General features: G+C 39.6%; 1 protein-coding gene across 2 annotated transcripts in view; it reads right to left on the bottom strand.

The window, feature by feature from the left end:
- SELENOT (selenoprotein T) overlaps positions 1 to 24,188 on the bottom strand; it is a 29,988-nt gene extending 5,800 nt beyond the window's left edge. The window contains exons 1-4 of one of the 2 annotated variants that reach the window (XM_086390321.1): positions 23,938 to 24,188; positions 5,116 to 5,214; positions 2,296 to 2,406; positions 1,545 to 1,671 (exon numbers count right to left, since the gene is read on the bottom strand). In XM_086390321.1, the coding sequence (XP_086246447.1) occupies positions 1,545 to 1,671; positions 2,296 to 2,369 (201 nt within the window). In that variant the 5' untranslated portion in view covers positions 2,370 to 2,406; positions 5,116 to 5,214; positions 23,938 to 24,188. The remainder of the gene's footprint in view (positions 1 to 1,544; positions 1,672 to 2,295; positions 2,407 to 5,115; positions 5,215 to 23,937) is intronic. The other variant, XM_086390311.1, reaches the window with a different exon arrangement.
- Between the last annotated feature and the right edge of the window lie 1,804 nt (positions 24,189 to 25,992).

The following is a 25,992-nucleotide window of genomic DNA, read 5'->3' as shown; positions in this document are numbered from 1 at the left end:
ATACCCTCCCAAGAAATTAAAAGCTCCTGCTGGACAGAAAGGTTTTAATTTAACAAAATCACCCAATCAAAAGTAGGAAGTAGTAAGGATGTCAATTCACAGCAAGCTGCTTCAGAAAAATAAATTAAAATGCCTACAGCAGATGAGAAGGAGCTTTCCCCTAGTCCCACTTGAGCTAGCTGGGCTCTGATTTCATAGAAGTTATCCAGGCATTTAGGGACAAAGTTTGCTTTCATGAGAACAATACACAAGGAAGTGTCACGAAAGCTACAGCTTTCAGGTATTCTCTTCCACAGTAGATAAACAATGTGTTAAGTCTATACAAGTAAACTGCACTAAAGATAATGTAGAATCAACAGAATTAACAAACATGGCACAAAACACTGTCGTAAGTACTCTTAATCCTACATAAAAAAACATTTTGTTAATAAGAGTAGATACACATCTCAATTAGAAGTAGCACCTGAGGATGTTTATGTTAAGAAGTCTTGCCTGCTACTGGAAATTAAGTGATTCTGTAAGAAAAAGAACAGCTTTGTTATGAGCTGGCTAAAGGTTGTCTCAGCACAGAACTAATGGATAAGACAGAGAACTCCAAAAGACAGTAATTCTTAGAAGGAAATCTAAGCAATATCATTCAAGAGAGAAACAAAAATTAGTCCTATGTCTCATAGAAGAAAGGTAGACCCTGCAGAAAAATGATTTTAAATAAAACAGATGAGAGCTCTAGAAAACAGTAGGCTGCAACAAGACCCTACAAAGAAGAAAGCAGCACAAGATCCTTAAGTATATTTATACTGATTTTTTCCAGTTAATTTGCTTTAGATTCCTCATGGACAGAAACATCAAAGAACAAATAATAAAAACAGAGAGTTGGATAAGAGTAAATTGGTGGAAATCTCATTTTTAATGTGAATAAACCTATTAATACTCATTGCTGCTACTGCTAAGTCGCTTCAGTTGTGTCCAACTCTGTGCGACCCCATAGACAGCAGCCCACTAGGCTCCTCTGTCCCTGGGATTCTCCAGGCAAGAATACTGGAGTGGGTTGCCATTTCCTTCTCCAATGCATGAAAGTGAAAAGTGAAAGTGAAATCGCTCAGTCGTGCCCGACTCTTAGCGACCCTATGGACTGCAGCCCACCAGGCTCCTCCGTCCATGGGATTTTCCAGGCAAGAGTACTGGAGTGGGTCGCCATTGATAAAAGGCCTACATTGTATATACATTGTTTTGCTGTATGACCTGGCCCAAGTTATACAATCAAAATCAGGTATGAAATTATTTTGTGCCCAGGTTCTACTAAAGTAACACTTCTCTATCTTTCAAACAATAAAACATAAGACCTAATCATTCTTAATACATAAATATGGAGACTACAGCCAAAGGAAGTTAAGTGCTTTGCCAAGAGGGAAAAAAAAACCAAACTGGTTTAAGTTGAAATAGCACATGTAAATGGCAAAAAGTACTTAAAAAAAGAAAAACCCAGTAGACTATTTCATTGACAACCTAAAAACCTAAAGGTATCAAACCTATTATATACATACCTTATTTTCTTGGCCCCACTGCCAGATGCTAGGAGCTTGCATGCCAAAGAAAGCAAAAGGATCCTTGCCAACAATTATTAAGCCTATTAACACTAGCTTGAAGACTGACAGGAAAGATGCTATGTGTCTATCAAAAGAAAAGAAATAAATTAATCAGAAGCTGCAATTTCTCATCTATTTCAAAATTTCATAAATCAAGTCTATGTGTATAGACAACACTAAATCTAAAAATTGCTAAATATACCAGGAAAAAGCTAGTAACTAATTTTTTTCTCTTCAGGAAGTTCTTGTTGTTTATCCATTTTAAATATAGCAGTGTGTACCTGTCCATCCCAAACTCCCGTAACTAAATTTTACTGTGCAGCATAAAACAAAAATGTTTAAGATCCTGGAATCAATCAAAACTTAATTTATAAAATTATATATAGCACTGATCGGTAAAGATACTATTATTTTAACAGTACACAACTTTGTACCATTGACTTGATTTATTGCCACAATAAAAATTAAGAAAACACATCTTTAGAAGGGTTGCCATCTCTGAAATGATCTTCTTTTCCTTCTTACAGAAAAATTCTTTGGTATTTGGCTCAAATAAACTTGCTATTTACAAAACTGTTCTCTGTAAAGTATAACCAACTAAGAAATTATAATAATGAAGGATAGTTAATTCAACCAATTCATAAAAGTTTATTGACAAATGAGAAAAAAATTCATTTAAAAACTCCTTAATAAGCCAACATTTACTTACCTATATATTGGTTGAGGGAGGTAATTCTCTCCTTCTATGCGGATGTCAGGGTACCGCTGGCTAATAACCCGCATGTACTCCTCAAACACCCGCCTGTAACCTCAGGAAACACTGCAAAAAATAAAAGTGTTTTCATTAAGTGGTTTAGAATATGACTAGATTTATTTTGTAGTTACAGGACTTCCTTGGTGACTTAGTGGTAAAAAAAAAAAAAAAATCTGCCTGCCAATGCAGGAGACACAGATTAGATCCCTGGGTCAGGAAGATCCCCTGGAGAAGCCAATGGCAATCCACTCCAGTATTCTTGCCTGGAAAATCCCGTGGACAGAGGAGCCTGGCAGGCTACAGTCCATGGGATCACAAAAGAGTCAGATATGACTTACTGACTAAACAACAACATTTTGTAATTATATAAAACTTAAAAATTATTACCAAGATTAAAAATCTTTCTCAAAACAGTCATATATTAGTAATGACTGACGGTGTATAAATGGACTTTTCTCACAAATGAGTTATCTTACCTTCAAGTAAATCCTTCTATTAGAACATTAATCTTTACAGATGTGGGTTATTGTTGAAGAAGCAAATGCCTATTTACAGAAGTCACCTTATCCTCAACTTCCAAATACCGTTTTTCTGTTTTTTTGTTTATCAACAACTGTATAAACAATGAAATGAAAACAACTCATTTATCTGAATTAGAGACATTCAAAATCTGGACACAGGGGACTTTCCTGGTGGTCCAGTGGTTAAGAATCCGCCTGCCAATACAGGGGACATGGGTCTGATCCTTAGTCCAGGAAGATTCCACGTACCACAGAGCAAATAAGTCCATGCACCGCAACTATGGAGCTCTAGAGCCCATGCCCTGCAGCAAGAGAAGCCACCACAACGAGGCCCACGAACAGCAATGAAGAGCAGTCCTCCCTTGCCGTAACTAGAGAAAGCACGCGCACAGAAATGAAGACCCAGTGAAGCCAATAATAAATAAATATAATTTTTTTAAAAGTCTGGGCACAGGAATCTTAAAAAAATGCTAAGGCGTTAGACACAACATATTGTTTCTTATTCCAACTCTACCCTTAACTGCCTGCTCAATCACAATAAAAGAAACTTTAAAATTTCTTAGATCCCTTCTGACTCTCTACCTTACAAATAAAAACAGACTGAGAAGATACTTTTCAGCAATGACAGTAATCCATGTCATTACTCCAGAAATTAAGTCAACAGCATCCAATCATCTCCATTAAAATCTCTGAATAACTAAACTGTGGATCTATATGTCGCTCCAGGAAGAAAAGGAAGATATGCCACCAGAATGCATATACAGGGGGAAAAAAGTGCATTGAAAACTTACTAGTAAGACACTGACTAAATAAACTGAAGACACAAATAAATGAAAACATTTCATGTCCATGGATTAGAAAAATTTAAATTGTTAAAATGTCCATACTTTCCAAAGCAATTTATAGATTTAATGCAATGCCTAACAAAACTCCAATGACATTTTTCACAGAAATAGAACAAACAATTCTAGTACTTGTATAAAACCAGAAAAGACCCCAAGTAGCCAAAGAAATCTTTAGAAAGAAGAATAAAGCTGGAGGCACCATGCTTCCTTACTTCAAACTATGTTACAAAGCTACAGTATGTATGGCAGGTGTATAAAGGCACAGAGATCAAGGAGACAGAATCCAGAAATAAACCCACACATACATATGCTCAAGTAATTTATAACACAGGAGCCAGGAATATAAAATGGGAAAAGGATAGTCTCTTTAATAAATGGTGTTGGGAAAAGTGGACATGCAAAGAATGAAAGGAGACCACTGTCTTACATCATACACAAAAATCAACTCAAAACGGAAGTTGAACAGAAGATCTGAAATCATTAAACTCCTAGAAGAAAACACAGGGCTAAGCTCTTTGACATTGGTCTTCATGATGAATTTTTTGAACTTGACATCAAAAGCAAAAATTAGTAAGTGGAGCTACAACAAACTAAAAAGCTTCTGCACAGCAAAGAAACCCATCAATAAACAAAATGAAAGGGCAATCTACAGAATGGGACAAAATACTTGCATATATAACTTCCAATAAGGGGTTAATATCCAAAATATATAAGAAATTCATATAATTCAATAGCCAAAAAATCAATAATCCACTTCAAAAATGGGCAACAGGGGAATTCTCTAGTGATCCAGTGGTTAGAACTCAGTGATTTCACTGTGGGAGACTGGGTTCAATCCCTGGTCCAGAAACTAAGAGCCTACAAGCTGCAATGTGGCCAAAAAAAGAAGAAAACATGGGCAAAGGAACCTGAATAGACATTTTCCCAAAAAAGACATAAATATGGCCCACAAACACTTGAAAAAATGCTCAACATCATTAATCAACAGGGAAATGCAAATCAAAACCACAATGAGTTATCACCTCATACCTGTTAGGATGTCTATCATCAAAAATACAATATAAAGCAATGAAGGTTCCACTTGGTAGGAAGAAATAGGATCAGTAATTGATAGCAGGACGAAACCTGAGATGCAAGCTTTGTCAAATCATACAATCATCCAAGAAAAAAAAAATATCAACCACCACCATCACCAGCCCAAACTGCTGCTGCTACTAAGTCACTTCAGTTGTGTCCGACTCTGTGCAACCCCATAGACAGCAGCCAACCAGGCTCCCCCGTCCCTGGGATTCTCCAGGCAAGAACACTGGAGTGGGTTGCCATTTCCTTCTCCAATGCGTGAAAGTGAAAAGTGAAAGTGAAGTCGCTCAGTCATGTCTGACTCTGTGACCCCATGGACTGTAACCTACCAGGCTCCTCCATCCAAGAGATTTTCCAGGCAAGAGTACTGGAGTGGGTTGCCATTGCCTTCTCCGCACCAGCCCAAACTAACAGCATCAAATTTATATCTGACAGGGAGAATAAGTCCAAATGTTAGTAGATCTCAATATAAGAAAACTCACTAAAAAAAAAAGAGAGAAATTCACCACTCTTTCTTTACAAATAATACTTCTTCTACACTGAGAATGAAAATTTCACAAAAGATAAGTACGAAATTTTTGCAAAAGGAGACATGTCTCTATTAACTAAACAAAAGAACTTAAGAATCTCCAGATACTTTATGTTTACCAATAAACATTTACTTTATCCAACATTTTATTATTACTATTGTTAGATTCACCAAGTATTGGTCTTTTTGCCACAACTGCTTTCTATATAAGAGAATTTTAACGTTGCTTTTGTTTTGAAGATATTACAAAAATAATGTAAAGCACTTATGTGCTTTACATTACCTTTTTATACTGCGCATGGGGTTCAAACCAGTCAATGTGGGAATCAAACCAGACAATCCTAAAGAAAATCAACCCTCAGTATTCATTGGAAGGACTGATGCGAAAGCTGAAGCTCCAATACTTTGGCCACCTGATGCGAAGAGCCAAATCATTGGAAAAGACCATGATGCTGGGAAAGATTGAAGGCAAAAGGCAAAGAGGGCAGCAGATGAGATGTTAGATAGCATCACCAACTCAACGGACATGAATTGGAGCAAACTCCAGGAGACAGTGAAGGACAGAGAAACCTGATCACAAAGAATCAGACATGACTGAATGACTGAACAGCAACAACTTACACACCTAACTACCTTGAAACCAAGAAATGCCACATAATTTCAATGCCTAAGTTTGCATCAGTATTTACAATGGAGTTGATGATCTAAAATGATAATATGTAACTTTTAATGCAGTATTTGAGAGCTGGAGACTTGAGCTGAAATTTCCTTTTTTATAGACAAAGAGGGAAAAACTGAATCCCAGAGAGATCAAGTGACTTCAGATATGGTCCCCCTTAGTCAGGGCTGAGACTGGAACACAGACTTTATGATTTCAGATCCTAGGCCCTTTCCATTAAACCTCAACAAGACAGTTAGATGATGTAAGAGCTAACTTTTCCTGTGTCCACAAATCTCTGCTACTTTAAGGCTACAATCAAGTATCCATAAAGTAGCAGAGAACTCTTGAGGTTCTTCTGATGAAAATACAGATTCTCCCTCTGGGAGAACTAAGCCTGTGGGTCCCACAATCCTCGTCTTTGCTCTAGGAGTTCCAACCCTTCTTCAAGGGAAGCCCCAAGAGGCCCAGCTAGAGAGGAATGTCTAAGTACAGGCAACACACAGGTTAGATTCCTCCCTGGCTACTGTGCTCAGAAACCAGTTCTCCTGGTCCCAACCCCTCAGTTAAATCTCAGATCTTTGTATCAAACTCCACACCATATTCTTGAATCAACCCATAATCTTGACATCTAAAAAGGACTTTAAATCTGTAACTTTCTTCAAATTTCCAGTTATAAAATGAATAAGTCAAGGGGATGTATAATGTACAACATGGTTGACTATAAACTAATAATACTGTATTTCATATATGAATGTAGCTCTTGAAATCAAGTTTTCATCACGGAAAAAAACCCCAACAATGTAACTATGTGCATAATGACAGATGTTAACTGGACTTATTGTGTGATTATTTTGCAATATATACAAATATCAAGTCACTACACTGTACACCTGAAACTGTTATATCTCAAAACAAACAACTGTATATTTCTGAAAAATGAAGCAATTTACAAGACTGACAACATATTCTTAGACAAGTTTTCTCATACATAAGTAAACATTCCTCCCTATATTTGCCTTCAGATGTGTGAAGAAAAAACAAGTAACTTTTTTCCTATATAATGATTTCCCCAAAATGTTAAAATTGTTTTGAAATAGCAACCATTATTGCTGACAGATGTTTTCCAAAATAAAACATACCTAGTGTTTATCGAGGTATGAAAGATGTTAAATTAAAGGCACACATGGTAAGGAATCAGTAATCATTTCACATCTACCACTACACCCAGCTCTTTCGACTTTTCCACTCTTTCTGGGTCAGTGAGTAAAACTATATAACTCATAGAATATCTTCAACAAAATAAGTATGTGAACATACTAAAAACATGTTGTAGCTGCTGCCTATTCCTTCGGCCCCTGAACCAAAGTTCTTAAGAAGTAAATTAATCCACCTGCAGTGCAGGAAGGGAATATTAATCCACCTGCAGTGCAGGAAGCACAGGAGACAAAGGTTTGATTCCTAGGTTGGGAAGATCCCCTGGAGAAGGAAATAACAACCCACTCCAGTATTCTTGCCTGGAAAATCCCATGGACAGAGGAGCCCGGAAGACTACAATCCATGGGGTCGTAAAAGAGTTGGACACGACTTAGCAACTAAACATATAATCACTTTGAAATCTCTTCCTTGTGATACAAAAATACCTTACAATAAGAAGCAACTTTTGTAACTGCTAAATTTAAAATATTTCACATAGTACTTCTCAAAGATTAATTTTGTAAAAGAAAGAACCTTCATACAAACTAGATGAACCTTTCTGTAATGAACAGAAAGGAAATTTAGGAATGGTCATGCTCCAGGCAAGAACACTGGAGTGGGTTGCCATTTCCTTCTCCAAAGCATGAAAGTGAAAAGTGAAAGTGAAGTCTCTGGGTCGTGTCCGACTCTTCGCAACCCCATAGACTGCAGCCTACCAGGCTCCTCCGTCCATGGGATTTTCCAGGCAAGAGTACTGGAGTCGGATGCCAGGGACGGGGGAGCCTGGTGGGCTGCCACCTATGGGGTCGCACAGAGTCAGACACGACTGAAGCGACTTAGCAGCAGCAGCAGCAGCATGCTGTTTCAAATACATTCTGTGCTTTTTTCAGTCCATCGTGTTTCAGTCTAATTCATGGTACCAATCATCCCACTTTTCCTTTTCTATACCAACATCTGCCCATAACTGTAGTCAAATGCCTGCTTACATCAAAACCTACCCCTCCTATTTCCTTACTAAAGGAAAACAGGGCAAAATCTCAGCTATTTGTTGTTATAAAATAAAACCTTGTGAGTTCTTTCTCTTTTTTGCATCTCTTGAACTTACCACCCTCCCCCTCTTTTATTCAGAATAATCTCCCCTCCAATCATCAACTACCCACACATAGGATTGGCTCCTGTTTCTACAATAAAACTCAACTTCCTCCCAGTATCTGATGTTCCAGAAATGCAAACCTGTCCCAGGAAGACCTGAGTGCCCTCTCTAAAAATGAAGAACCAGGATTTTAAAAAGTAACTATCAGGACTTCCCTAGTGGTTCAGTGGCTGAGAATCTGTGCTCCCAACGGAGGGGGGCCCAGGTTTGACCCCTGCTCAGGGAACTAAATGCCACTAGCTAAGAGTTCACAGGCACCAATGAAGACTGAAGACCCAAAACAGCCAAATAAATAAAAAATATTTTTTTAAAAGGGAACTCTCTCCAGACAGGTGAACATTTAATCAGAGCTGTTGTGGGTAGAGAGGGGTAATCTTTTAAAAGGACTAGGGAGAGGAGATAAATCAATCTTCAAAGAGAAAAAAAATAAAATCTTTTACTGAGAAAAGTACAAGTGTGAGCCAGGGGAAGCGTGAACAAAGTCCTCTCAGACGGTTCAGCCTTATATTTAGGTCCATCCTGAGGCACAGTTGCATTCCTGCCTTTGGATTCTGTACTGTTCTTTTAGTAATTTTAAATGGATTTCCAAATATGTTGTTTAAACCAGTTTAAATTAGGTTTCTCTTCTTGCATTCTAGGAATTCCAACTAATATTTCCCCTGTGCTGAACCCAGAAAATCAGGAAAGTATTTGGTAAATACCACGTCTTATAACTATCAACAGCACTGACCAGTCCAACAGTTCACTGATCATTGAAAACTGCATTTTTACAAGTAATCTTTATTTCTCCTTGTTCTGTTTTAGTAGACAAACTAGTAATAGACATTTGTCTAGTGCATCCCCTGCTATGCTCTAAGTGCTTTAAGCAATGAAATCTGAACAAGGGGTTCTATAAACCATATAAGAAACAAGATATTTGGGGTGAATAGACAAACCTGATAAATGCTTTTTAAGAAAAACTACAAACAAGAATGCTTACACAGTGTTCATAGCAGCACTATTTATAATAGTGAGGACATGAAAGCAACCTAAATGTCCACTGACAGATGAATGGATAAAGAAAATGTAGTACCTGTATACAATGGAATATTACTCAACCAGGAAAACGAATAAAACAATTTCATTTGCAGCAACATGAATGTACCCAGTAATTATCATACTAAGTGAAGTTAACTCAGACAAAGACAAGTATATGATACCACTTACAGGAAGAATCTAAAAAAAGATGCAAATTAATGATGCAAAAAACAAAAGTAAGACTCACAGACATACAAAACAAACCTATGGCTACCAAAGACAAAAAGCAGGAGAGAGATAAATTAGGAATTTGAGATTAACAGATAAACACTACTACGTATAAAACAGATAAAACAACAAGGACTTACTGTATAGTACAGGGAATTATATTCATTATCTTGTAATACCTCTAATGGAAAAGAATCTAAAAAAAAAATTGAACCACTATGCTGTACACCCAAAATACTATAAATTAACTACACTGTATTTCAATTAAAAAAAAAAGAGTGCATACACACTCTGACTGAAGATCAAAATAGAGACCAGAATTTGCTCAGCATTTTTAAAAGTTGCAAAACTTTTAAACAGGTATGAGCTTACCAGGTTTTAAGAACGGTATTATATGAAACCAAATGATATCCATTCCACTTGCCTAACTCTCAGAACACTGCAATGGCCACCACAGTAAAAACACCTAGGATTACAAAATACACCTAACAAAGCTTCTAAGATTCCAGGTTTCTTGAGTTTATTCCAAAGATTTGACAAACATAAAATTCAATAAAAGATCTGTTTTTATTCTCTCTAGTCTTTGTGTCTTATTCTTGAGGTGACTAGTTTCTAGTTTCCCTATACCTTTGGCATAACATTTCAGGAAATCTTTTGCTGCAGACTATTCCATAAAGAACTAATAAATTGTATAAGTTCCTCAGCTCTTTGTGGGGAAGGGATTTTATCTCTTTAATCTGGAAAGCATTTCTCATCAACAGATTTATAAGATATATAGCCATTCAGTAAAAGGGATTAGATGAAAGCATTCAATAAATGGCAACTCACCTGCATTTTGCAAGAATTTTTGTCTCAACTTAAAATATTTCACATAATTTCATGCTTTTATTCTTTTCAATACATTGTTTTAAACTGAGGTATAATTCACATGCCATAAAGTTCATCCTCAATGCATTTTTATAAGTTGTCAGAATGATTAGGAAAAAAACAACACTGTGTTCTATGCTAATTCATTGGCCAAACTAGAGATGTCTCCAGTCTGCTTTACTGCTTTCCTGTTACTCCTATGCTTTTACCAGCATGCTGTAGACTGATTTCAGATATTAGAATCAGATCAGATCAGATCAGATCAGTCGCTCAGTTGTGTCCGATTCTTTTCGACCCCATGAATTGCAGCACGCCAGGCCTCCCTGTCCATCACCAACTCCCGGAGTTCACTCAGACTCACGTCCATCGAGTCAGTGATGCCATCCAGCCATCTCATCCTCTGTCGTCCCCTTCTCCTGCCCCCAATCCCTCCCAGCATCAGAGTCTTTTCCAATGAGTCAACTCTTCGCATGAGGTGGCCAAAGTACTGGAGTTTCAGCTTTAGCACCATTCCTTCCAAAGAAATCCCAGGGCTGATCTCCTTTAGAATGGACTGGTTGGATCTCCTTGCAGTCCAAGGGACTCTCAAGAGTCTTCTCCAACACCACGGTTCAAAAGCATCAATTCTTCGGCCCTCAGCCTTCTTCACAGTCCAACTCTCACATCCATACATGACCACAGGAAAAGCCAGAGCCTTGACTAGACGAACCTTTGTTGGCAAAGTAATGTCTCTGCTTTTGAATATGCTATCTAGGTTGGTCATAACTTCCTTCCAAGGAGTAAGCGTCTTTTAATTTCATGGCTGCAGTCACCATCTGTAGTGATTTTGGAGCCCAGAAAAATAAAGTCTGACACTGTTTCCACTGTTTCCCCATCTATTTACCATAAGGCCAGGAACCTTAGAAAGAAAACCACAAACAGGAACCTTAGAAAGAAAACCACCAACAGGATAAGTAGTAGGGGTATCTCAGAAATGAGAGCAGCAGAAAGATGACAGACAATAACACAATGAATTTTGGAAGGTTAGCCCCACCCGTAAAGATGGCAGCCAGGTAAAAAAGGTTACTGAGTATGGAGTACATTCAAAACTGATGTTTTACATGTATCACATTCTACGCCTAAAAGCTACCAAACTGAAGTAGAGGCCAACCAGGTAAAAATCCAACTGAAAGGAACAATATTAGCACTGTTCAACACTCCAGTTAGAAATTTTTAAATGGGGGTCAGGGGGAGAAGACAGATTATGTCATGACCTGAGTGGCCTACCACGGGATTGTATTCATTTTTTCGATAAATATTGCCTGATGGCAGGTACTGTTTTAGGTTCTAGATATTCAGCAGCAAGCAAAATAGACAAAGATCTATGCTGTTGTGATGCTGGCAACATTCTAATGAAGAAAAGAGAGTAAGCTGGTAACAGTCTAATGGAGAGGATACAATTCATCAATTGATAATATCTGAAGCTGTTTTCCTTGTCTTGCTTGAGAAACAGGAATGAAAAAAATGAAACACCTGAGGGACTATGCAAAAACTGTCACAACTTCAGAGTAGAAACAGCAAAAAAAAAAAAAAAAGATTCAAAATAAAAGCCTACATCCAAAAACATTCTGCAAGAAGAAAAAAAGAATGATAAAAAGAGATAAGGAAGGACTGTAAGAAACCGTGAAACCAAAAAGCAGAAGAAAAATATATATATATTTGAGGCCCTAAAAGAAGTAAACTGATGGGTGAAAAACTGAATCAGTAATAGGTGAATAATACACAAAAATTACAGATCTGAGTAGTATCATCAATAGAGGGGGTTTATTGATAAACCAGGTCTCTTTCCTATAGAAAACACCCTGAGAGACCACAGAATATTTACAACAATTGATCACAATTGGTCACAAAGAAAGCCCAATAAGTATGTGGATGAAGAATGTCATCAGCTATCTCAGTCAGCAAAGCATGCTGCAACCATTAAGCCATCAGCCACAGAAGACACCCCCAGCTGCGCGCCCTGAGGGGATTAGGGACGGAGAAAAACAGGATACTGGACCTAGACAGTTAAAGTACATATCAAAGAAATTTCAGTAAGCCCAGACTCTTGCAACTTCCCACATATAGAAAAGCGCTAAATTCATTAACCTGAGAGGTTTTTCTTTCGTTCATTCTTTCATTTCTTCCAGTAATCTGACACTCTGATAACCAATTTTTTTTTCCTGCAGAAACTCCTGGTTCCTCCCCTACCTCTTCGTAATAGTCCCTTGTTGATGAGAGGCTGTCTCCAAGGGCTAAGTCCTCAGTACGTCCGTGGAATAAAACATGACAGCAAATGTCACGTTCTCTGATTACAGAGAAATAAACTAGAGAATTCTAAAAAACCCAACCCACTGTAAGATCTTCTAGTAAGAGAATTACCTAGTTTAACTATGTCAAAATTTTAAATGTGATACCCATTAATGTAATCATAATATTTTACTTATATGGATTTAGTTTATGGAAATGATTGGACAAGTACACTAGATAACTGACAGTCACCTTAACAAAGTAATTTTATGAAAAATTAGGACCAACATAGGACTTCTCTGGTGGACCGGTGGTTAAGAATCCACTTGCCAATGCAGGGGACACAGGTTCAATTCCTGGTCTAAGAAGATTCCAAAGCCCAGGCACCACAACTACTGAAGCCCACGTGCCCTAGAGCCCATGCTCCGCAACAAGAGAAGCCAGTGCAACCAGAAGCCTGTGCACCGAAACTAGAGAAAGCCTGTGGCAGCAATGAAGACCCAGTACAGCCAAAAATAAATACATTCTAAAACAAGAATAATTAGGTCAAACATAAATGTTAAACAAAAGACTGAGTAGCTTAAATAAATTAAAGAATAGCTGTGGACTTCCCTATAGCTCAGATGGTAAAGAATCTGCCTGCAATGCAGGAGATCCAGGTTTCATCCTTGGGTCAGGAAGATCCCCTGGAGAAGGAAATGGCAACCCACTCCAGTATTCTTGCCTGGAGAATTCCATGGACGGAGGGGCCTGGCTGGCTACAGTCCATAGGGTCACAAAGAGTCTGACACGACTACGTGAGTAACACAAAAAGAATACCTATCTTATGGAATACTATGCCTGTTGATACTCTTGCCTGGAAAATCCCATGGATGGAGGAGCCTGGTAGGCTGCAGTCCATGGGGTTGCTAAGAGTCGGACACGACTGAGAGACTTCACTTTCACTTTTCACTTTCCTGCATTGGAGAAGGAAATGGCAACCCACTCCAGTGTTCTTGCCTGGAGAATCCCAGGGACGGGGGAGCCTGGTGGTTGCCGTCTATGGGGTCACACAGAGTCGGACATGACTGAAGCGACTTAGTATAGCATAGCATGCCTGTTGATACAGAACAGTATTTACTGATATGAACAGATAAGTGATGGAGGGGAAGGCAAATTTCATAAAACCATACAACTATGAACTATGAACTCATTAATATAAAATATAGCATGTGTCTGTGAAGAGTCAGCTTGAAGGAAGATTCTTCAAAATGTTATCAAAGAGCTACAAGTGTTTTTCATTTTCTTCTATATACTTTCTTTTTTTATTATTTTTACAACAAACAAGTTATTTTCATAGTGAAACTGAGAAGGAACCTGTGGGGCTTCTGGGCACAGAAGCCTTTTTGTCCCTTGTTTCTTGTAGCCAAGACTCCAACCTCCAGGACACTCCCTGAGTTCCAAAGGGCACCAGTTCCAAAGCAAGCACTCTGGTGCTTGCTTATAAGGAAAGGAAACCACCCGAGGTGAGATTTAAGAGACCACAGAAGCTCAACAAGACCACCTGGAGCCCTGCACACACCCTAATCCTGTCAGCAACTCCATCCAGAACTACTGTATAAAACTCATGAAATCCCCCTGGGTTGGGACACAAAGCAGGAGTCTGCTCTGCCTTCCTTTGCCTGGCAAACCAATAAAACTGATGTGTTCAGTTGCCAAGCTGTGTCTGACTCTATTTCGACCCCATGCACTCTAGCCCATCAGGCTCCTCTTCCATGGGATTTCCCACCAAGAATACTGGAGAAGGTTGCCATTTCCTTCTCCAGGGGGTCTTCCTGACCCAGGGATCGAACCCACATTTCCTATTTGGTAGGCAGATCCTTTTCTACTTCACCCAAAACTCTGTCTTTGAAATTCAATTCAGCAGCAGTGTACAGAGAAGCTAAGCTTTCAGCATCAACTGTCAGTAATCTATCTTAATTTTTTTAAAGGTGAAAGCCAGTAAGTAAAGCTTTCAAAGGTTTATTTACTGAAGTTACCATTATAACATTAACAAGAATACAAACAATAAATTACATAATGAGCACTTGATAAACGGCAGTAGCAGATATACTGTGCTGGGTGTTTTTAACAGATTATCTGACCCCAGCTCTCCTTATTTCCTGTGTACTCTGCCTGCATGCTGAGTCAGGCTTTATTTGCATGTGTTCTTCCTCTAGCTAGTAAAGCTCATCTTCTGTATCTCCTGATAGAGTTCCGCATACCCTTCAAGATTTCATTTCCTTCTCTGCAAAGCCTTCCAACCTCCTGAATAGGTAACCTTTCTTCCCTCTGGGTTTTTAAGACTTCTTTTAGAACACTCAGAACAGAATATTTGACTGTAATATTGTTTATATGTCTGTCTCTCCTACCAGACAACTGGTTTTTAAATGTTGCAGTTTAAAAAAAAAAATCATGTCTTCCTAAAAACTGAACAGAAAGAGAAAACAAGTGGTATGAAAAAGGGGGCATTAAAAACCAAGGACTTTGTTGAGGTTTGACAGAAAACAACAAAATTCTGTAAAGCAATTGTCCTCCAATCAAAAAACAAATTAAAAAAAACTAAGGGATTGATTATCAGTTCTTGCTAAAATCTACGTGGCCACGATTTCTGATCAATTTCAGGCTGCATCTCAATCAAGATAAAGTATTTGAAAACATGATTTTCCTTTTTGGAAAGCAGGGAATATCAATGAGATGAACTAGAGGACTCCAACTACACTCTTACATGACAAAGATGTAAAGGAGACATACATACATGCTTTCACTTTTTTCCTTTAAGTTTCTTAACAGTACTTAATAGAATATTAGAAGTAACAGTGTAGAGATTCCTTAAAAAACTGGAAATAGAACTGCCATACGACCCAGCAATCCCACTGCTGGGCATACACACCAAGGAAACCAGAATTGAAAGAGACACATGTACCCCAATGTTCATCACAGCACTGCTTACAATAGCCAGGACATGGAAGCAACCTAGATGTCTATTGGCAGATGAATGAATAAGCAAGTTGTGGTACATATAGATGCCCATCAGCAGATGAATGGATAAGGAAGTTGTGGTACATACACACAATGGAGTATTACTCAGCTACTAAAAAGAATGCATTTGAATCAGTTCTAATGTGGTGGATGAAACTGGAGCCTATTATACAAAGTGAAGTAAGTCAGAAAGAGAAACACCAATACAGTATATTAATGCATATATATGGAATTTAGAAAGATGGTAATGATGACCCTATATGTGAGACAGCAAAAGAGGCACAGATGTAAAGAACAGACTTTTGGACTCTGTGGGAGAAGGCGAGGGTGGGATGATTTGAGAGAATAGCATTGAAGTATATTATCACATGTGAAATAGATCGCCAGTCCAGATTCGATGCATGAGACAGGGTGCTCAGGGCTGGTGCACTGGGATGACCCTGAGGGATGGGATGGGAGGGAGGTGGGAAGGGGGTTCAGGATGTGTTCAGGACACAGGTACACCCGTGGCTGATTCATGTCAATGTATGACAAAAACCACTACAGTATTGTAAAGTAATTAGCCTCCAATGAAAATAAATTAATTTTAAAAAATAAAAATAAATAAAAAAGAAGTAACTAGAATACAACCAACATCCTTATTGTACAGAAGAAAAAGTTGAGAGCTAAAGAGATATATAATTTCCCCTAAGTGATGCAGAAGATAAAAAGGCAGACCTTTTTAGACCTCCAAACTGCTGGTCCAGTAAATGCTCAGTTTCCCAGTAACTACACCATTCAAAATTTATGAGGTTTCTAAATGATATATTAAATTTGATTTTGGCTACCACTTACCTTAATGGCAAACTGTAAGGAAACAATGTTCTAATTTTCTGTAAGGAGATAAAATCTTAAAACCATTCATATTTTACTTACATTTAAATGCTTTGAACTAAAGTACTTCATTCATTATTAAGAAGAAACAACTATTATACGCGCAGCACTCAGTTAGCTCCTGCTATTTATTTTCAAAATGGTCAAAACAAAATGATGACTAAATTCTATACAACTTTAAACATATACCACAGTGGCAGGTGCAACCGCTACCATTTTACTTCCCTCTGTAGCACTCTACCACTACTCTACTATCTGGATCAACTTCCTATTACTCCTTTATTTCACTGTTTCCAAGTAGTTCATTCTTCCCTTTCAGCATCTTTCTAAAAACCAAAATTTATCTCATAATCATTAGTGTGTCACAGTTTAAATGGCCATATTTTTTCCCTTCTGAGTGCTGCATAAAATAATGGTGTATCTTACAATCTATCGTATCTTAGCTTTGGAGAAATATAATCCCTGCTATTTTAAGTTTTTAGTTTCAGTTACTGTGACTGTTTGGGAGAAGTGAAACTTTCTTTGTAGGATTTTGCCCTGGCGACTCTGTTTTTAGTTTTAAAACTGAACAAACAAAACAAACTTGTGGTTACCAAAGGGGATGGGGAGGTGGTAAATTAAGAGTTTAGGATTAACATATATGTACCACTAAATATAAAACAGGTATAGCACAGGAAACTACACTCAATATCTTGTAACAACCTATAATGGGGAAGAATCTGAAAAAGAAAATATATATAATATATATATATATCTATCACTTTACTGTACACTTTAAACACAACATTGTAACCTAACACTTCAGTTAAAAAAAAAATTCAGGATTCCTCCCCTTTCATTCTCCCACTACACACACACAAATCTGCAAAAAACTATTATTTCCTTATACCATTTATCATTAGACATTGCTCCAGAACTGAGAAGCCACCTTTGACACCTCTCATTCCATGCCACCTCTCCAGCCCCTCAAATATATAATCACTAGGAACTAACTTAATCTCAGAAAGATCTCTTAGACCTGTCCCTTTACTTCTGCCACTACCTTTCTATTCCAAGCTCCACTGTCTCTTGCCTGGGCAATTTCAAGAGTCCCCCTAAATGGTCTCCCTGTATCTGTTTTTTGTCCCCTGTAAGGGGCTTCCCTAGTAGCTCAGACGGTAAAGCGTCCGCCTGCAATGCAGGAGACCCAGGTTCGATTCCTGGGTCAGGAAGATCCCCTGGAGAAGGAAACGGCAACCCACTCCAGTATTCTTGCCTGGAGAATCCCTGGACAGAGCAGCCTGGTAGGCTACAGTTCATGGGGTCTCAAAGAGTCAGATCTGACTGAGCGACTAACACACACAATGTCTTTCCCACAGTGATACCTACTGATTTTTCCTTAACATGGCCCTCCAGACCTTCCAAGGTCTGTGCCACCTTCTATCTAGTCTTTGAGGTCAGGAGCCTTGGCCTCAAGAAATTATGTTCTCTCCTATCATAAGGCCACCGAACATGTTATTGCTCAAAAGTGCTCTCTAAATATATTTTAACCTTCAAATCTCTGTTCAAAGTACATTTTCTCATGGAAACCTTCCCTGATCCTGTGACTAGGTCTCTCTCATACTACATTACTTTCCTATTGCAATTAACTTCCGTGAACTTCCTGATGTTCAAGTTGGTTTTAGAAAAGGCAGAGGAACCAGAGATCAAATTGTCAACATCCACAGGATCATGGAAAAAGCAATAGAGTTCCAGAAAAACATCTATTTCTGCTTTATTGACTATGCCACAATAAACTGTGGAAAATTCTGAAAGAGATGGGAATACCAGACCACCTGATCTGCCTCTTGAGAAATCTGTATGCAGATCAGGAAGCAACAGTTAGAACTGGACATGGAACAACAGACTGGTTCCAAATAGGAAAAGGAGTTCGTCAAGACTGTATATTGTCACCCTGTTTATTTAACTTCTATGCAGAGTACATCATGAGAAACGCTGGGCTGGAAGAAACACAAGCTGGAATCAAGATTGCCAAGAGAAATATCAATAACCTCAGATATGCAGATGACACCACCCTTATGGCAGACAGTGAAGAGAAACTAAAAAGCCTCTTGATGAAAGTGAAAGAGGAGAGTGAAAAAGTTGGCTTAAAGCTCAACACTCAGAAAACGAAGATCATGGCATCCGGTCCCATCACTTCATGGGAAATAGATGGGGAAACAGTGGAAACAGTGTCAGACTTTATTTTTGGGGGCTCCAAAATCACTGCAGATGGTGACTGCAGCCATGAAATTAAAAGACGCTTGCTCCTTGGAAGGAAAGTTATGACCAACCTAGATAGCATATTCAAAAGCAGAGACATTACTTTGCCAACAAAGGTCCGTCTAGTCAAGGCTATGGTTTTTCCAGTGGTCATGTATGGATGTGAGAGTTGGACTGTGAAGAAGGCTGGGCGCCGAAGAATTGATGCTTTTGAACTGTGGTGTTGGAGAAGACTCTTGAGAGTCCCTTGGACTGCAAGGAGATCCAACCAGTCCATTCTAAAGGAAATCAGCCCTGGGATTTCTTTGGAAGGAATGATGCTAAAGCTGAAACTCCAGTACTTTGGCCACCTCATGCGAAGAGTTGACTCACTGGAAAAGACTCTGACGCTGGGAGGGATTAGGGGCAAGAGCAGAAGGGGACAACAGAGGATGAGATGGCTGGATGGCATCACTGACTCTATGGACGGGAGTCTGAGTGAACTCCGGGAGTTGGTGATGGACAGGGAGGCCTGGCGTGCTGTGATTCATGGGGTCAAAAAGAGTCAGACACGACTGAGTGACTGATCTGATCTGATTGCAATTAACACAACGATAATTTTATGTGTTGTCATGGATTAATGACTGCCTTCTATTCTTGCCTTTAACATCTATGAGAGCACTGAACTGAACTCCCAGCACCAAACAAAGCACCTGCATAGACCTGGGGCTCAACTATTTGTTAAACATACAAATATCTGTCTAAAAAACTATAACTCAGAATTTCTCAGATTTCCTCCATTCAGCATTTTACTAATCTTGATCAATATTAACATCCAAATCAGTGTTTGGTCTTTACTTTCTTGCCTCTATACTATGAAAGCAAAGGCTAAAAATTGGCATAAATTTCATTTAAAATGTCTTCTAGTAATTGTTCCATTTACTTCTTAAAACTCCATTTAGAAATTGGTTGTCCTAAAATTATAGCAGTGTGTTCTTTAACAAAAATTGGAAAATTCTGATGCATTCTGCTTATGTTTTGAAATCTTAACTTTAATCTACTATTCTTAGAAAATCAATTGTCAAATGTTGACTAAGTATTAACCACGAAGAGCTGCAGATAGTAATCTCTTTAAACTGCAACAACTGATACTATGCTGGAAGTATGATTACATGTTAATTCACATATATGGGAGGAAAAAAGCATGCATACGAACATGCCAAACAGTACCTGTCAGAATACATTTACACAAAAATCACAGGAAAAAAAAATGTGATAAGGGAATCTTAAGGTTGGATCAGAAAACTTCCTTTTCTATGCTTAATGCCTAAACGTCCAAGTAAACAGTATAAACTTTCCTCCGAATATGCAACATCCTTACATGCATCTTCTTCAACTGCTTGATCAACTGATGTAATAAACCAAACATTCAGTTATATTGTGCTTCTCAGTAGGCTTTGAGAGGAGCCACATCTGCCCTGTTCACCAAGTTATCTTTAGCCTTTGGCACAAGCGGGTCTTGAATGAAGATTTACTGAAAAAATACATGAAAACAGAATAGGAAGTTTGTTGAAGCTACTCTGAATGCTTGATCTCTCTCTCTCTTCAATTCCATTATGCATTATCTTGTTCTATTAGCAATTACAAAAGTGCCACAATTAACAGATGATATATTGAGTTAAAGAAAGAGTACTCATAAGGAATATAAAATACTAAAAGGCAAAAGAAATGGAAAGGAAGGGGAAAACAGCTCATGTGCACACTGCTATATTTAAAATGGATAACCAACAAGGACCTACTGTATAGCCATGGAACTCTGCTCAATGTTATGTGCCAGCCTGGGCGGTTTGGGGGAGAATGGATACATGTATATGCATGACGGAGTCCCTTTGCTGTTCACCTGAAACTACCACAGCGTTGTTAATCGGTTACACACCAATACAAAATAAAAGTTTAAAGTTTGAAAAAACAAAAGTTTAAAGTTTTGGAAAAAAGAGTTCTCTGTTAAAACTGGTAATTAATGAAAAGTTGCACTTTACAGCACTTTGATTTTAAATGGAATTAAAAGAGTCTTCACAGATTTATCCTCGTCTTAGCTTCCTTCTTTTCCCAAACAAACTTGCAAATAAATGCCCAAGAGATTCTATCAAAATCAGAAACCAAAGATTCACTTTACTATATACAGATTAGTCTCAGGGGGAAAAAGTAACAAACAAGCTAAATTTACCTGTATTTGGTAGGGCATAGGGCATATTTTAATTTATTTATTTATTTGGAGGATAATTACTTTACAATATCGTGGTGGTTTTTGCCATACATCGCCATGAATCAGCCACAGGTGCATGTGTCCCCCCATCCTGAACCGTCCCCTCCCCCTCTCTCCCACCCCATCCCTCTGGGTTGTCCCAGTGCACTGGCCTGAGTGCCCTGCTTCATGCATCGAACTTGCACTGGTCCTCTATTTCACATATGGTAACATACATGTTTCAATGCTATTCTCTCAAATCACCCCATCCTCACCTTCTCCCGCATAGTCCAAAAGTCTGCTCTTTACATCTGTGTGTCTTTTGCTGTCCTGCATATAGGATCATCATTACCGTCTTTCTAAATTCCATGTATATGCATTAATATACTATTGGTGCTTCTCTTTCTGACTTACTTCACTCTGTATAATAGGCTCCAGTTTTCACCCACCTCATTAGAACTGATTCAAATGTGTTCTGGTTTTTTTTAATAGCTGAGTAATTCCATTGTGTATATGTACCACAACTTCCTTATTCATTTGTCTGCCGATGGACATCTAGGTTGCTTCCGTGTCTTAGATATTGTAAACAATGCTGAAATGAACATTGAGGTATATACGTCTCTTTCAATTCTGGTTTCCTCGGTGTGTATGCCCAGCAGCGGGATTGCTGGGTCACAAAAGGGCACAGGGCATATTGACAGGCATATATGGCATATCTGCCATATACAGATTTTTTTAGAGTGAAGCATTTTTGTATGTAACATGCTTAGGATCACTGCAAAAGAATTTAGGACAAGTCTGTACTTCTCTACTTAAAGAACAAAAGGAAACAAAAACTAAGTAACAAAGTTCAACTGAGGGCTTTTCCTGGTGGCTTAGTGGTAAAGAAGCTGCTTCCCAATTCAGGAGACACTGGTTCCATCCCTGATCCAGGAAGATCCCACAGGCCAAGGAGCAACGAAGCCCGCCACAACTACCGAGCCTGTGCTCTAGAGCCTGGGAGCTGCAACTATGGAAGGCCCAGTGCTCTTCTCTTGTTGTGCTCTGCAACAGGAAAAGCCACCGCAACGAGACACCCATACGCTGCAAGTAGACAGCAGCCACTACTCATCACAACTAAGGAAAAGCCCGTGCAGCAATTAAGAACCAGCACAGCCAAATATAATTAAATAAATAATCTTTTAAAAAGAAGTTCAACTGAAGTACTTATGACTTTTTTGAAGCTTAATTTTAAGAACGGAATGTCTTTCCCTACATTTACTTATACATTTTCAAAATTTTGCTGTGTACCTAAGAGGAAGGTACATTTGTTAAATTACTGTGACAAGTAAACCAATATAAGCAACTGTAAAAGAATATTTTTGAAGAGCACAAATGAAACCCAGAGATAACAAATAGAAAAATTACTTAACTTGGAAAATGCAGTCTTTTTTTTAACTACTTAAATCCAAAAGTATCACACTTAATCCTTAATAATATTTATAAGTGAGTAAGAAGACTGCCACTTTCAAATGAAAAAAAAAAGGGACGGGGAAGGGGGGAGTCAAGCCAAAATTCCCATTTACAGTATCACATATGAAAGATGAAATACAATGATATATGCCAGGCACACAGTAAACACTACAGGAAGCTTTTTTTCAATCAGAAAGAGGAAGCAAGGTTTTAGTTTTCACTTCAAAAATCTTATTTTCTGACTTTCTTTAAATGTCACTTAAATTGATTTAATTTTAAAGATTTGCTTAGTCTTTAAGATTGAGCAAAAAGCTAATTGGATAAGCAGAAAATCTAAATTTTAGTACACTTATATTAATACATGAAGCTTGAAAAAACTGATTTTAAATGTATTAAGGCCAACACCAGTATTCAAAAATAACAGGATTCTTCAGATTTACTAATCTGACCACCCTATTCTGAGGGAAGAAAAAAAAAAACATCTTTTGAGATACAGGATTCTAATTTTACAATTTTGGTTTTTGTTTTTCATCCGAGCCTTTCAAACGTTTCCCAACACCACTTACCTTATCACATGCATTGCTATTCTGCTTCTAACACTTAACTAGGTAACAACAAACTTACAGAAAACTGTCAAAAACTGCCGGGTTTGGGGGGATGAGGGATTGTTTTTACTACTTCTGTTAAGGCCGAAGAGATCTGAAAGGTGGAGAGAGATGCCAGAGCAAGAAACTCCAGGGAGTAAGGGGATTGGAGAAGATGCAGTTGTCTGGAAGTGAACGTTTGTCAGAAGGGCAACGTGCTCCTTTTCAAAAACATTTTGGAAATTGCAAACAGAGATCAGCTTCCCTATCCAAGCCCATCAGCTATCAGAATCCCTACTCCCTCATCCAACAGTCACGTTGGCGGATGCTGGAGAAAAAGACGTCTGTCCCTCGCGGGATCCCTCCAATGACTCAAGTTAACCTTCGTCTAGCCGGGCAGCGAGGCCGCCAGGCGTAACCCACGAAAGGCGAGAGGAAAAGTGAACCCAGTGGCAAACGCTGGAGCTCCCGCGCTGACACAGCGCCGACTCATACATAACCCACCTCCGCAAGGCAGCCGGATGGCCGTGGCGTGACGCCGCCGACCGGTTCTCCGTACTGACAAGTGTCCCCAAGCCTTCGCCTTTCAGTATTTACCATTCCCCGACCCTCCATCTCCATCCCATTCATTCGAGGAACAAAAATAAATAAATAAATAAAGTGAGCGGCTGTGCTTGGAGGCAAGGAGGGCGGACAGGCCATCCCCGGGAAGAGACCGGGAGGAGACAGGCGGCGGAAGGCTGCTGGCGCCGTTCTTTCGGGCCGGGGAAGGTTCAGCCCTCTAGGCCGCGGATCCGGGGCCTCGCGTAGTCCAGAGGGGCCGAGCAGAGGTGCGGCCGGGAGCCGGCGTTCCTACTCACCAAATCTGGAACTTGAGCAGAGGCCCCGTGGCGTACTGCATCTTTAATCTCTTGCCAGGCACGCCGCCCAAGTTGGCCGAGGCATCGCTCCGGACCACGGCCGACGCCGCCACCAGCAGAAGTAGCAGAAGCCTCATCTTAAACGAGCCAGCCCCTTCGGCCGCCCTCACACTGAGACCGCAGGCAGCCCGAAACCGAGCCGGTGCTGGGAACTGATCCCCACCGCGCAAACGCGATCCGCCAAGGTCGACGAGGGAAGCAGCAATGCGCATGCGCATCCCGGCGCCCGCGCAGGCTGTGAGAGGGAGAGCTGACCCATTTTACTGTCCTGACCCACCATGTTGGGTGCGCGGGAGACTCTGGGATGGAATGAGAGGAGTAGGGAGGGACCTACTGCCGGTGGGACGTCAGAGGAGCCTGTTAATGAAAGCTCGTGACACAACTGAATTCTGCATACAATTTAATTCAGACATTTATCTCCCCGAGACGTTTAAAAACACGTGTTTAACAGTCTTGATTCAGGTGTGGGAGCTAAAAGAGAAAGCCCCTGCCTTCCGAACGGAGAAGGAAATGGCAACTCTGTCCAGTATTCTTGCCTGGAGAATCCTGTGGACGGAGGAGCCTGGTGGGCTTCCATCTATGGGGTCGCACAGAGTCGGACACTGCTGAAGCAACTTAGCAGTAGCAGCTGCCTTCCGAACAAGAATGCTTCACTCCTTCTGGCCGCGTGCTATGGCCTTTTGTTTGAATTTCCTTGCAATATTGCTCTTTCCTAAAGGAATCTTTCAAAAAGAAAAAAAAAGACCTTTGGAAAACTTAAATCATATAGTGGTTTTAGTTGCTAAGTCGTGTCCCACTCTTGTGATCCCATGGACTGTAGCTCAACAGGCTTCTCTGTCCATGCGATTTCCTAGGCAAGAATACTGGAGTGGGTTGCCATTTTCTTCTCCAGGTGATCTTCCCAATCCAGGGATTGAACCCTGGTCTCTTGCAGGCAGGGGTTCTTTACCAAGTGAGCTACCAGGGAATTCCCAAAATCATATAGAAGAACAGAATAATTACCTTACTCATTAACGACCGTTAACAATTACTGGCATTTTGACAATCTTAATTGTCTGTAGTACAGCTCCAACTGCTTTTCCCAAAGGGAAGATAGTCGGAGACAAATAACTTCATCTATAGATTTTTAAGGGTGTATATCTAAAAAATAACCAGCTGGGGGAGAGGGGAGCAGGAACTGATCACGATACCATTATCCCACTGTAAAAAATGAATTATTGCTTAATACCAAAATATCCCAAGAGCTTCCCTGGTGGCTCACAGGTTAAAGCATCTGCCTGCAATGCAGGAGATCTGGGTTCGATCTCTGGGTCGGGAAGATCCCCTGGAGAAGGAAATGGCAACCCATTCCAGTATTCTTGCCTGGAGAATCCCATGGACAGAGGAGCTTGGTAAGGTAGTGTCCATGGGGTTGCAAAGAGTCAGCATGACTGAGCGACTTCACTTTCACTTTGACAAAATATCCACTGTTCACATTTCTCCTGTCTTAGTATTTATTTTTATTGTTAATTTTTCAAATTGTTACTGAACCAAATGGGTCTGCTCACTCCAAGCTACTAACAGTGGACTGTAGTGAAGGAAAACGCAGCATTTACTATAAACGGGCCAATACAAGGGGGATGAGTGCTTTGTGCCTAAAATCTTGAAATCTTCGATGGTTGTGGGGGATAGCTTTATAGGCAAAATTTGGGGTGAAACCCCAGGGTGGGTGGCTTTCTTTTGATTGGTTGGTGGTGAGGTAACAGGGTGGTGTACCAGGAATCTTGGGCTCAGGCTTAAATTGCCATCCTCCACCTGAGTAGGGGCCTTGTAGTCTCTGCCTATTTCCCAAGACCACACAGTTGTGGCTGCACAGATTCTTTTCTTTTTTTTTCTTGGCTGCGTCCAGTCTTAGTGCTGGCACTTGGGATCTTCACTGCGTCGTGTAGGATCTTTCAATGCATCTCAAGGACTCTCCAGTTGTCACACAACAGCTCAGCAATTGTGGCGTTCTAG

The sequence above is a fragment of the Bos grunniens genome, chromosome 1 (assembly GCF_055505025.1).
Source record: "Bos grunniens cultivar Pamir isolate PY7600 chromosome 1, Bosgru_T2T1.0, whole genome shotgun sequence".
NCBI lineage: Eukaryota > Metazoa > Chordata > Mammalia > Artiodactyla > Bovidae > Bos > Bos grunniens.
Note: the sequence above shows the minus strand (reverse complement) of the source record. Positions and strands in the feature narration are given on the sequence as shown.